The sequence below is a fragment of the Thamnophis sirtalis genome, unplaced genomic scaffold (genome assembly GCF_051295495.1).
Source record: "Thamnophis sirtalis isolate CommonGarterSnake01/CBP01778 unplaced genomic scaffold, rThaSir2_p1.2 scaffold_10, whole genome shotgun sequence".
Lineage (NCBI taxonomy): Eukaryota > Metazoa > Chordata > Lepidosauria > Squamata > Natricidae > Thamnophis > Thamnophis sirtalis.
The window spans coordinates 531,625-543,759 of NW_028261390.1; the positions used below are offsets into that span (position 1 = coordinate 531,625).

Consider the following 12,135-nt stretch of genomic DNA (forward strand, 5'->3'; position numbering starts at 1 on the left):
TGTGTGTGTGTGTGTTGTGTCTTGGTGTGGCAGAGCCCCGGGGGTCCCCTGAGGGCTGGTGGGGGAAGCGCGTCCCCTGACCGGCTTCTGAGCCAGGCCGGTCCTCCCTCCCAGGCATTACCCCGCCCTGAAGACCCTCGAGCACCTGGAGCGCATGTGCCTTCCCCAGCTCAGCCACTACGGCTTCTGCAAGATCATGGTGGAGAACATCCCGAAATTGCGCCAGGAGATCAAGGACGTCTCCATCTCCGACCTCAAGGACTTCCTGGAGAGCATCCACAAGCACTCGGACAAGATCGGGGAGACGGCCATGAAGCAGGTGAGCAGCCAGGTGGCGGGGGGGGAGGGTCACCCGGGAGCCCGGCCTGGATTGCCCCTCCTGCCCCAGGCCTTTCCCCCCCCTGCAGCCGGCCGCTGAGGAGCTCTGTCCGAGGGGCCCTGGGACCACGGTGGGATGCAGGAGGCTGGACCGGATGGCCTCAGGGCTCCCCTTCGGGGGCTAGGAGGAGGAGGAGGCCCTCGGAGCCTCGGACACTGGGAAGCACAGGAGGCTCCGAGGTTTCCTGGCCTCGGAAGACGGTTTCTTTATTTTATTTGTAAAACTTGTAGGCTGCCCCTCTTCCCCCAAGGTGACTCTGGGCAGCTTCCGATCACAAACCATAAAAACTGCACGGAGTAAAAACGGAGCAGCCTTCATTTCTCCCTCCTGTCATGATGGGGGGGAGGGGGCGCGTCTCAGGAGGCTGCAGGGGAAGCCTCTTTGCTGCTGCGGGGGGGGTTGGGGGGCTGGGGGGCGGCAGGGGCTCAGTATATTGCGCAGAAGAGCCAACTTGGTTTAGTTGTTTTTCATCCTGGACTCGTCGCCCGATTCTCGTTCTCGGTAAAAACAGCTCCGTAACGTACAGAAAAGGCGCCAGAAGGAGGAGATAAGAAAAAAGGGCCTTCTCCCGGGGGGGGGGGGGGCTCCTCTCTTCCACACCTGAGGCTGACTTGAAAGCCCCCCATCCACCCCCCCGGGGGGGCTGCCGGTGGCCCCTCCTCTTCCCTGGGCTGATCCTGAGTTGATGAGCCCAGCTGACCTTTTTCCCTTTGGACTGCAGGCTCTTCTGCTCTTCTTCTTCCACGCTTTTCCTTGATGGGGGCGAAAGGGAAGAGCAGGGAGGCCCCCATCCTCCCTGATGCGCAGGGCGGTTCACGCAGGGCCTTTCAACAGAGTCTTCCAGCCGAGGAGAGTAACCAGAGAGTAGACATGAATCTTTGCTGGGAGCAGCGAAAAGAAATCGGCATGTCCTTCCAGAATGGAAGACCCACCGAGATGCCAGCCCCCACCCCCCCTTGCTGCCTCCTCCCCACCGCTCAGCCTCACGGGGTTGAGTCCCTTCTCCCCTCCTCTCTCCCCTCCTCCCTTCTTTGCTGCTCAGGAGATTCCTGCTGCTTCCTAGGAGAGCCTTTCCGGGTCTTTGAACGATGCTCCGGGGAAGAGGGTCCCAATTCTGTCTTGAGCGCTTCCTAATGTCTAGCCGTCCTCCGAGGCCCACGGCATCTACCCTGGGAGGCTCTGGCCCTCCGGATCTCTTGTCCTGGGCTGTCCTGGGCCAGAAGGTGGTGGCTCAGAAGGCTAGGACAGAGAAGGCCACATGGAAGCTGCTCCATGGCTGACTCTGCTGCTCTGCTACTTGGGTTGGTCTTGGCAGGGGGTCTTATCAGCAGAGGCCCCAGTGGCTCCCCTCTCCCTCCACCGCGGTTGCAGGGGGTCTGGCGAACGGGGCCTGTGGATGGCTGCGCTGGGCAGGCTCTGCTCCCCTCCTGGCCCTGTTTATCCCCAGCTGCGTTGGGCCAAGAGTTTTCATGTTGGGTCTTCCCTCTTCAGCCGTCTCATCTACGTCAGGGGGAAAAATGGGAATCTTGCTGGATCTGGACAGGGGAAAAAGGGAGAGTGATATTGTGCAGGCCCTCCAGAAGAATTTGGCCAGGAGGAGGAGGAGGGAGAAAGGTTCTCCTCTTCGGGGTGGGACTGTTTTTCTCCCTGCAGAAAGGCTCCACGGGGACCCCCTTCCTGCTCTTGGCACCAGTCGAGGCCTGGCGGAGGGTTGCACAGGAGGAGAGGGGGGCAGGAGAGGCGGGCAGGGAGGGAGGGAGGGAGGGTGGGGAACAGGCCATTTCACACCCTACTTGGACTCCCCTCATCGTGTCTTGGTGAAAGAACATTTATCCCTTTCACGGATACGCTGCCCCTCTCACCGCCTGGCCCCCAATTTTCCTCTGGGAGCCAACAGGTGAGCCCTCAAACCCTCCCCTCAACAGGTGGCTGTTTCTGCCTTGTTGGTTGGGGGAAAGGAAACCGGCAGGCGGTTTAGAAAGAAAACCTTTGGGAAAATAGCAGCCAGGGACCCCAAAGGCTCTGAAGTGCCTGGATGGGGCTGCTCGGCCAAATGGATGGGTGTCCTGGGCTCCACCTGGGCTCCACCTGGAGCTTTTAGGCCTTTAAGGCTTTTCACAGGCAGCCATTTGTCCGGGATGGGATTGAGCAGGGGGTTGGACTAGAAGGCCTCCGAGGCCCCTTCCAACTCCTGTGATTCCGTTTCTGCCACGAAGCCCTTGAATTTGTAGTTTGGCTTTGGGGAGAGGCTTCAGGCAACATTCCTTCAGCCCCTTCCTCTTTCTACAGACCCCCCCCATCACCCCCTCCTCCCCTTTTCCTCCCTAGGGGTCCGGACCTCCCTCCTTTCCCCTTCTGGGCCCCTCCCTGTGTGACAAGGACGCAAACTCTCCTAAGCCTTCGTCATTCCTAGGAGTCTCTCCAAACCTCCCTCTGCTGCCTTGACTCCTCCAGACGCTCTCAAGGGCTCAGAGAGTGAAGAGGAACCTTTGTGGCTCAGGGTTGCACTGTGGGGTCCTTCGCGCTTTCAGAGACCGGGGGGGGGGGGGTTTCTGACAGACGTTTCCTGACCCAAACGAGGGAATATCATCAGGTACTAGAAGGGGGGAGGGGTTTGCTCCGGCCACAGGTCCTAAAGTTGCCAAGGCCGGAGACCCCTGCTCTGGGTGACAAGGGCTCCGTCTGGCGGCCCCGGGACTCATCTTGGGGGTCCCCAGCCTCTCCCCCCTCCCCTCGAGCGCGAGAGAGCTCTGTGCCTTTCTCCTCCCCCCCCCAACCCTGGCCGGGGAGCGTGGTGGGCAGGAGGAGCCTCTGCAGCGCAGGGCGGCGTGCGCATTCCAGATGCTGATGGCTGCCCTCTCAGTGGCCTGGAACGGGGCTTCAATGTGCCACTCGGGCCCTGTTCTTAATTACCCGCCAGCCGATGATTTTCAAGCCTTGTGTAATCTGCCATGCAGATGGAAGAGGCTGGAGCCTTACCCCCCCCCTCCCTCCCTCCCTCCCCCCTCCGCCTGTGTACTTGATGGAAAATTAGATTTAACTGTTCGTGCAGACAGCATCCTCCGCTGATTGTTCCTCAGCCCTTTGGCAGCGGCCGCCACGAGGGGCCTGCGAGTGCGGCTTCTTCTTCACCCCCTTCGCTCCTCTCTTTGCAGCCAGGCCTTTCATAATCCCCCTCAAATCAGGGCAGGGGCCAGGTTCAGCTCTGGGGAGGGGCTGCAAAGAAGGCGGCCTCCTCCTTTCTGTGCCTTCCCCTCCCCAAGACCTCCTGGGTGAGCAAGTCCAACAGAGGACGATGCCCCCCTTTGCTCTGCCGGCTCTTCTCTGCCCCGGCCCCTCCTTGGAGCCTGCCCCCCCCCTCTTCTGGACAGCCTTTAAGTCAGTGTTTCTCAACCTTGGCCACTTGAAGATGTCCGGACTTCAACTCCCAGAATTCCCCAGCCAGCATTCGCTGGCTGGGGAATTCTGGGAGTTGAGGTCCAGACATCTTCAAGTGGCCAAGGTTGAGAAACACTGGACTAGACGCTAAGCGTTGTTAATCTGGGAGTTGAAGTCCGGACATCTTCAAGTTGCCAAGGTTGAGAAACACTGCTTTAAGTCATTGGAAGGTGCCCAGTCCTGGTGAGAGGCTGAGTGGGGGTCTTTTGTGCAGCCGCCTTTGAAATGGGGAGTGGGAGAAGAAAGAGCCCAGCAGTGGTAGTCAGAAGGAGCCTCAGGACTTGCCGTAAATACTCTTCTTCTCCAAACCAGCCATGGTTGGTTCCTGTGGTTGGCCCATGGCTGCCTGGGGCATTCTGGGAGTTGAAGTCCACAGGGCCTTAACAGTTGCCAAAGTTGTTTGAAGCCTCCTGCCGGTGGCTGGCTGGGGAATTGGGGGAATAGAGAGTAGGGTAGGTTAGGGTAGAGAAGAATTCTTCATTGGCCAAGTGCCATCTGACACACTCATTTTAATGTTGCCAACTTTGAAGTCCCTGTCTGTGGCTGGCTGGGGGCATTCTGGGAGTTGAAGTCCACAGGCCTTAAAGTTGCCAAGGTTAAGCTTTAAGGAGAATCCCCGCTGGCCGCTAGCCAGGCCTGATTGAAAGAAGGGAAATCCTCACCGTTCCATCCCTGGCAGCTCAGCCCAAGTGCCCCCCAGGGAAGGGGCAGCTCCCCCCCCCCCGCAGGGAGGGAAAGGGGAGCTTTCGGAAGGGCCGATGGGAGGTTGGGCCTCTCTGACTCCCAGCCAGGTGGTTTCTTGTAACTAGAGCAGCTCCCCCATTGAATCCCCCCCCCCTTTCAGTCAGAAGGGAAGAAGCTTCTTGGGTGAGAAGCGAAAGGTTTTCTAGGAAATCCGGGTGCCTTTGGAGAAGCCCTGAGGGGACCCACAGGACCAATAGCAATAGCAGTTAGACTTATATGCCGCTTCGTAGGGCTTTTACAGCCCTCTCTAAGCGGTTTACAGAGAGTCAGCATATTGCCAGCCAACAATCTGGGTCCTCATTTTACCCACCTCGGAAGGATGGAAGGCTGAGTCAACCCTGAGCCGGTGAGATTTGAACCGCTGAACTGCAGATAACAGTCAGCTGAAGTGGCCTGCAGTGCTGCATCCTAACCACTGCGCCACCTTGGCTCGGGGGGGGGGCAGACTCTCTGGAGACCTTTGGGGCTGGGAGGCTGGATGAGGCCTTTTCCCCTTTGCCCTGGGAGAAGGCAGCCCAGCAGGGGGACCGGCCCACTCGCCCTGCGCCCCCCCCCAGGCCTTGCCTTTCGCTCCCCTCCGAGGGGCAGCTGTGAGGGGCGTCAGTGGGAAGGTGGGGGAGGCCGGGGGCCTTTCCCCTTGACCTTCCTGCGGAGCCCACGTGCTGAGGGGGCTGGCCGAGGAAAGGGCCCCCTTGCCCCCTTTCTTGTCATAGTTGTTAAGTGAAGCACTGCAGTTGTTGATGATACGGTTGTTGAGTGAACCTGGCTTCCCCATTGCTTCTGCTCGTCCGAAGGTCGCCAATCATGTGATCACGGGACCCTGGGAGGCAGCCACTGTCTGTCTGTCTGTCTGTCTCTGGCGTGAAAAGGGGGAAAAGGGGTCCCTGCATAGTCACAAGGGAACTAAGGCTAAGCCCCCTCCCCCCCAGTGCCATCAGCCCTCATCTAACTCTAAGCAGCTGATCCGCTGGGCAGCTGGGCCTGAAGGGAGGGGTGCTTCCCATAGACACCCCCCCTCCCCGGTCTCTGAAACCTTTCCAGGCAGCCTTGGGCCCCTCGTTCTGCCGTTGGGTCTGTGCGTCATTCAACACTTAATTGAGGCACCAGCCAGGATATTTGCAATTTGAGGAAGATGCAGCAACTTCCCAAACGGACTCACTTGGCACCCCTTCCCCAGCATCTGGGTGAAAGATGCCATTTCTGCGCTCTCCCAGGAGGGCCGAGTGCCCCACCCTCCCCTTAATCCGGCCCCCTGCGTGAAACGGCCTTGGTGCCAGCGGGCATTTGGGGGTTGGTTGGTCAGTGTGGGCTCCTGCCACCGCCCCTGGCTCTCCCTCACCCTGGCAGCAGCCGCAGGGCAGCCCCACCCGGGCAGGCGTTGGCAGGGCTCCAAGGGAGGAAGGCCTCAGGGATGGGCCCTCGGGTGGTCCTCGACTTACAACCATTCGTTCAGTGACTTCTCGACATTATAATGGCATGGGGGAAAAGTGACTTATGACTGTGTTTCACCATTACGGATCGTTGCAGCATTCCTGACGCTTGGCCGCTGGCTCATATTTATGACGGTCGCAGGGATCCTGTGATCCCTTTTTGCGACCTTCTGACAAGCAAAGTCAAGTGGGAAGCCAGATTCACTGAACGACGGTGTTACTACCTTAATAACTGCAATGATTCACTTAACGACTGTGGCAGGAAAGGTGGTAAAATGGGGCACAGCTCCCTTGACAACTGTCTGGCTGAGCCAACAGAACAGTTGGGCTCAATTCTGGTCGTAAGTCAGGGACTACCGGTGCCCGAGTGGAGGCTCCCTCTTTGTAGGCCCAGAAGGGGAAGTGGCCCAGTTGCCGAGGCCCTTCGTCTCCCACCCTTCTGAGAAGGATTATGGGATGGCTCCATTCCTCCTCCCCGTGGGAAGGCTCTGAGAGGACCCAGAGCTCCCAGGGACTCTGCAGGGCTCCCAAGGGCTGGAACAGGAGCCCAACCTCCTTGGCCGAGGCTCACCTGTGCAGGTGTGAACTCAACCCCCAGAGGGGCTGATTCTGCAGGGCGGGACGGCCTTTCCTAGCCCCTCGGTTTTCCTTGTGGAGCTGAGCTGGTCCCCCCCCCCCCAACCTCCCCGGGAGCCCTCTGGTCTAAGCAGACGGCAGGATCAACAAACACCCTGTCTCCCTCCCCACCCCCCACCCCCCCGGCTGGGCAAGCCGCAGCCGCTGACCCACAGCTCCTTTTGGGGCTCTGACCGGCCACCTGTCCTCCGGTTGGCAGAGGGACGGTGCTGAGAGTTGGGAAAGTTCAGCCAAAGTTGAGAGGGAGAAGGAGCAGCGGCTGGGATGGTCTGTGTTATGCGGCAGGACCCCCTCGAGGCCTCGCTTGGAATCTGGTGCCCATTTCAACGCCCGTGTTGGGCTTTATGTCGGCCTGATTAAAATGGGGGGGGAGGGGGGCTGCGTGTGGGGGGATTGGCTGAGCCCCAGAGCCACATCGGCCAAGGGACGGGCAGAAGAAGAAGAGAGGTGGCGCAGTGGTTAGGATGCAGCACTGCAGGCCACTTCAGCTGACTGTTATCTGCAGTTCAGCGGTTCTAATCTCACCGGCTCAAGGTTGACTCAGCCTTCCATCCTTCTGAGGTGGGCGAAATGAGGACCCGGATTGTTGTTGGGGGCAATATGCTGACTCTATAAACCGCTTAGAGAGTGCTGGAAGCCCTGTGAAGCGGGATATAAGTCTAACTGCTAGAAGAAGAACCTCACCAGCCTGGAGAGGAGGGGATAAAGACCCTGCATGAAGCAGGGAGGGGGCAGTGGGGCCGGCAGTGCCAGGCAAATGGCCCTGCAGGTAGTTTGTGGCTGTAGGATCCCTGGTGCCTCTGCCCAGCTGCCCAAGCCCCTGCTCCAGGCCTCCTCTCCCCCCTCGCCTGCCTGGGCAGTCCTGAGAGTGGCCTGTTGTGTGTCCAAGACGAATCCCAAGCAGCGCTCAGGCCCCTCGGAGCTCAGAGCAGCCCCACCAGGTTTCTGAGTGGGGGGGGAGTTGCCCACCAGCAAGAGCCCATTTGTGCCCGGCAGGTGTGAAGATTGGCAGGTGTGACCTTGACCCGGGTACCCGAGAACAGAGTGGGGTGGGTGAAGTGGACTCTACCTTTGGATCAACACAGAAACGAAAACCCCCAGTCCTGACAGACGGCTTCTTGGCCACACCTTCCGCTGAAGTATTTGTCTTTCGGCTGATTTGGTCCAGATGCGGCTGCTGAGGCTCCTGGCGGTCAGGGATGCTGGGCGGCTGCTGAGCCGGTCGCCCTTCTTTAGAGGACGGCCCCTCCCTCATTTATTTACGTGGCCTTGGCCGAGGGCGGTTGGGGATGAGCCACAGCAGAAAGTCACAGTTTCTGATGACCTTGGAATGAGGTTCATCTCATGGCGGGAATGAAAGCAGCAGAAACGGCCTGTTCTGGGGGCCTGGGGGAATATTTGGGGGGGGGGGGTTGTCGGCCGTCCCCCTGCCTGGAGAGAAGCCGCTCCGGAATAGGGAGATGAACCAAAGTGGTTTGGCTTCGCCTTGCAAATGTTGTGTTTTCCTAGGACTCTGCACCCGTTGTATGTTAGCAGCACAGATGTTTCACACCACATGTGGAATGTCCCCAGTTCAAAAGAAGGATGGGAAGGTCAAGGATTAGGCCTCTTTCAAGTGTGGCCTTGGCCTTCAGAAAACATTACAGAAGCCCGAGAGGAGAAAATTGGCCGATGAAATAATTCTGTTTTGCCTTCTGTAGCCTCCTTTCCCCCTTTGACGGCTGGGCTCAGGAATTCCTCTTTCAGTATCCGATGCGTTTGGGGTTCCCGGCACTTGCCTACGTGGCTCCCGGCAGCTGCAGCTTCCTCACCAGGCAGAGCAAAGGCCGCCTGACCCACACGCCCTCCGTGCTTCTCACCCTGGCCTTTCCCTCCCACCCACCCACCCAGCAGGATCCTGGTTGTGAGAGGATGGGGGTCCACCAGGCGAGGCCAGGGTCCCTCCTAGGAGAGCGTCTCCCTCGCGACTGGAACGAAGCCTCCGGTACGCAAGACCCCCCCAGCAAGAAGGCCGAAGGGACGAAGTCATCCCGGACGTCTCCCCACAAGCCCTGGGACTGCCTGGGCCTCCCCAGCCGGCCCCCTTGGTTTCAGGAGAGCAGCATTGAGCCCTGAGCTCCTCCTGAAGGGAGTTGTGGATGGTCTGGCCAAACCTTCAGGAGCCTTGAAGAGAATAAGGGAGGTTCCAGCTACTCAGAGAGAGGAAAACATTCTCCCTCTCTCTTCCAAGAATTGCAGGGAAGGTCAGTGCAGCCATGACCAGAGGTCCCGTTTCCTTTTGGGTTAGTCTGGCATTGCCATCCCGTCTGATTGGACAGGGTGGGCACGCCCCACCTCCCTTCCCTGAGACCCTTAGCCTTTTCTTTTAGCCTGGCAGAAGGCCTTTTCAAGGTGGCTGTTTACTCGGGCAGAGGGAGGGCCTGGTTGGGGGGTGCTGTTGGGGCACCCTGGGAAGAGACCGAGCTGCTGGGCTTTTCAGTTTGGGCCTTATGGTTTTTGTAGTTTTACTGTTGATGTGGGGCTCCCACGGTTGTTTCAGAATGGGGGGCCATACAAATATTTCAGTGAAAGAACGGAAGGGAAGAGAAATAGGAAGGGAGGGAACAGCAAAGAAAAACTCAGAGGACCAGCGCAAGATTGCAGGAGACGGAGAGAGGCCATAGAGTCGCCTAGAGTCCCACACGGCTGAAGGGGGGGGGGCATCAAGAGAGTAGAGTGGAGGACCCTCTCAGTTTCAGGCTCTGGTTCAGCTGCCCGCAGTCTCCGTCGGTCATCCGTTCTGAAGCAGCCTTTTCCTACAGCACCCACCCTCCATTGTTCTTCCTCCTCCTCCTCTCCTCCTCCTCCTCCTCCTCCTCCTCCTCCTCCTCCTCCTCCTCCTCCTCCTCCTCCTGCTGCTGCTGCTGCTGCTGCTGCTGAGTTTTGTGGCCTTCTGGATGTTGAGGGCCGAGGGGTTCGGTGGCGTGTGCAGAACAAAGGAGAATGGAAACCAGAATCATTTCTCCAGGAATCCCGTGTCTTGATGTGGCCGCTGCTCCCATGCTGTTTACGCTAGAGAGCTAAGCGGGATTCTCGGTTGCTGGGAAGCTGAGAGCTTGTGGTCCTGCGCAAAGTTTCCGCCTTTGCAGGATTAAAGCAGGAAAACCTAAACGGTTGTTTCTAAACAGTACGAAAGCTTTGCTGCCTTTTAAAGGGCCGAAGGGGCCTGCCAGAATTGTGGTTCTTGCCATAGTCGAAGTTTGGATGGGAGGGAAATTTCAGAAGCCTCTTTGCATTAGAATAACAAGAGAAAGGACGGGGTGGGAGTCCAGGGCCGAAATACGATACACTTCAAGGTGAATTTCTGGAAAGCAAAAATGGCTTCTTGGCTGTGCTGGGGATGAATCGGGGTTCAAACCCCATTTGAGGTGGGGGGGGCTGGGTTTGAATACTGGGCAAAGGGAGGGGGATTCCGGAGCCCAGCATTACCAACCTTCCTGGAAGGAGGGATGAGAAGCCCACCTGAGCCCGTAAGGCCATGCGCTTCCTCCCTCTGCTGATAGGATCCCAGCGGTTACGGCAGTCGGGAACCCAGGCTGCTCAAAGGGAGATTGGAACTACTAACAGCCAAGGGGATTTGGCGGCAGAGGAGAGTCAGTGGAATTCACGGAGGTCTCTTGTGGGCACGAAGGGACTCCAGAATGATGACGCCCTTGACTCCTCCCTCTCTCTGGCTCCTCCTCTCTTCCCTGTTATGTGCGGTTGCATCACTTGACCCCCACGGAGTGTCGGTGGGGAAGGGCCGTTCTCTTCAGAGGTTGGGCTCTCTCTCTCGTCCTGGATGCAGTGGGGAGCCCAGCTCAGGGGGTTCCTTTCATCCGGCTCCCTCGGGGGCTGTTCCTTCTCCTCATCCTCTCTTAGGTGCCCAGTTCTGCGTCCCTCTCCCGTCCAACGTTATTCTTCTACCTTCGTGGAAAAGAGGCTTTTGCTTGAGGCTTTTTCCTCCTGACGAAACTGGCCCAGCTGAGTCAGCTGCTTTAAAGAGAGAGCTTTGAACATGGAAGGGCAGCTGCATCGCATCCCCATCCAAGACTCTCCCCTCGCAGCTTCTGCATCCTCCTGAACGTCCCAAGAGCTGGTCATTCTCTAGGCAGGGGCTTCCTGGGGTCTCCTCCCCCCTCCCCTTCCTCCTGTGCTGCAGCCACCGGCAGCTGGACTGGGCGCCTGTGGGTGACTGGCACACACTTTTGGGGGTGTTAATTAATCACTCCACTGTGCAATAAAAAAAAATAGCACCAAATCTCCTTGCAGGATGCCTAGATGCCGTCCCCTGCCGCATCCTTGGTTTTCTTCTTTTAAATCTGTAATTGGCTCCAGAAATTTAGCAAGCCTGCTCTGTAATTGGCAGAAGGAGGTTAGATATTGTGTGTGTGTGTATGTGTGTGTGTGTGTGTGTGTGTGTGTGCGCGTGCGTCCTTTACCCTGGGGTGTTGGTGCTCCTGGCAGGGAAAAGAACTTCCACGATGCTCACCGGTGTGTATGGAAGATGGAGCCTTTCTGTTTTTATTATTTTTCAGCAACTTTAACTATAAAATATCACTCATTTTAAATAGCTGTTTTCCGTCCCACAAGCAAGCACGTAGAAGAACCTCTTGCATGTTTACTCCTGGATTGCCCTCCCTGAGTTCATGGGGCTTCCCCCAGGGAGTCATTATGGGGATCAGACCCTGCAGAGGGGACCTCCTGTGAGTCTGCCCCATGGGAGGGTCTCGTGTGCCAGCTGTTGGGAGGGGGTTTCAGATGGACCTAAGGCAGGGGCACATAGAATTGCTCTCTGTGGCTGCCCTCTTGACCACAGAATATACAGAATATCAGAATAACAGAATGGGAGGGGAATTTGGAGGTTTTCTAGTCCAGCCCCCCCCCCCCCTGCTCAAGGAAGAGACCCTCTAACATTTTCTAATGACCATCCAACCTCTTCTTAAAAGTGATGGAGCACCTACGATTTCTGAGGACGAGCCTTTCCCCTGGTTTCAATTCTTCTCCCTGCCAGGAAATTCCTCCTAAGTTCTAGGTTGCTTCTTTCCTTGATTAGTTTCCATCCGTTGCTTCTTGTCCTGCCTTCAGGGGCCTTGGGGAATAGGATGGCCCCTTCTTGTCTGTTACAACCCCATAAATATTGGAAGACTGTGGTCACGCCACTCCTAGTCCTTCCTTGGACTAGCCTTGCCCAATTCCAGCCCAGTTCATATGTTTTAGCCTCCAGTCCCCTAATCATCTTTGCTGCTCTTCTCTTCAGCTTTTTTGCATCGTGGTGTCCAAACCTGGATGCCACGTAAGGCCACGTGTGGCCTCAGCAAGGCCCCCCTGGTCTGACTTCCCAGGCTTGGAATTGGGAATGTCTAAGGAAGAGGAGGGCGTGGTAGCAGCCTCCCGATATGTGAGTGGCTGTCACAGACAGGAGGGCTCATCCTGTCCCCCAAAGGCCCTGAGCGCAGGGGAAGAGGGACCCTCCCTGCCACAAAGGTT

General features: G+C 57.8%; 1 protein-coding gene across 1 annotated transcript in view; it reads left to right on the plus strand.

Annotated features, from left to right (window-relative positions):
* Positions 1 to 12,135, plus strand: part of EXOC6B (exocyst complex component 6B) — a 103,084-nt gene that overhangs the window by 16,053 nt on the left and 74,896 nt on the right. Inside the window, 1 exon segment of the mRNA XM_087723879.1 lies at positions 115 to 319. Coding sequence (XP_087580005.1) covers positions 115 to 319 — 205 coding nt within the window.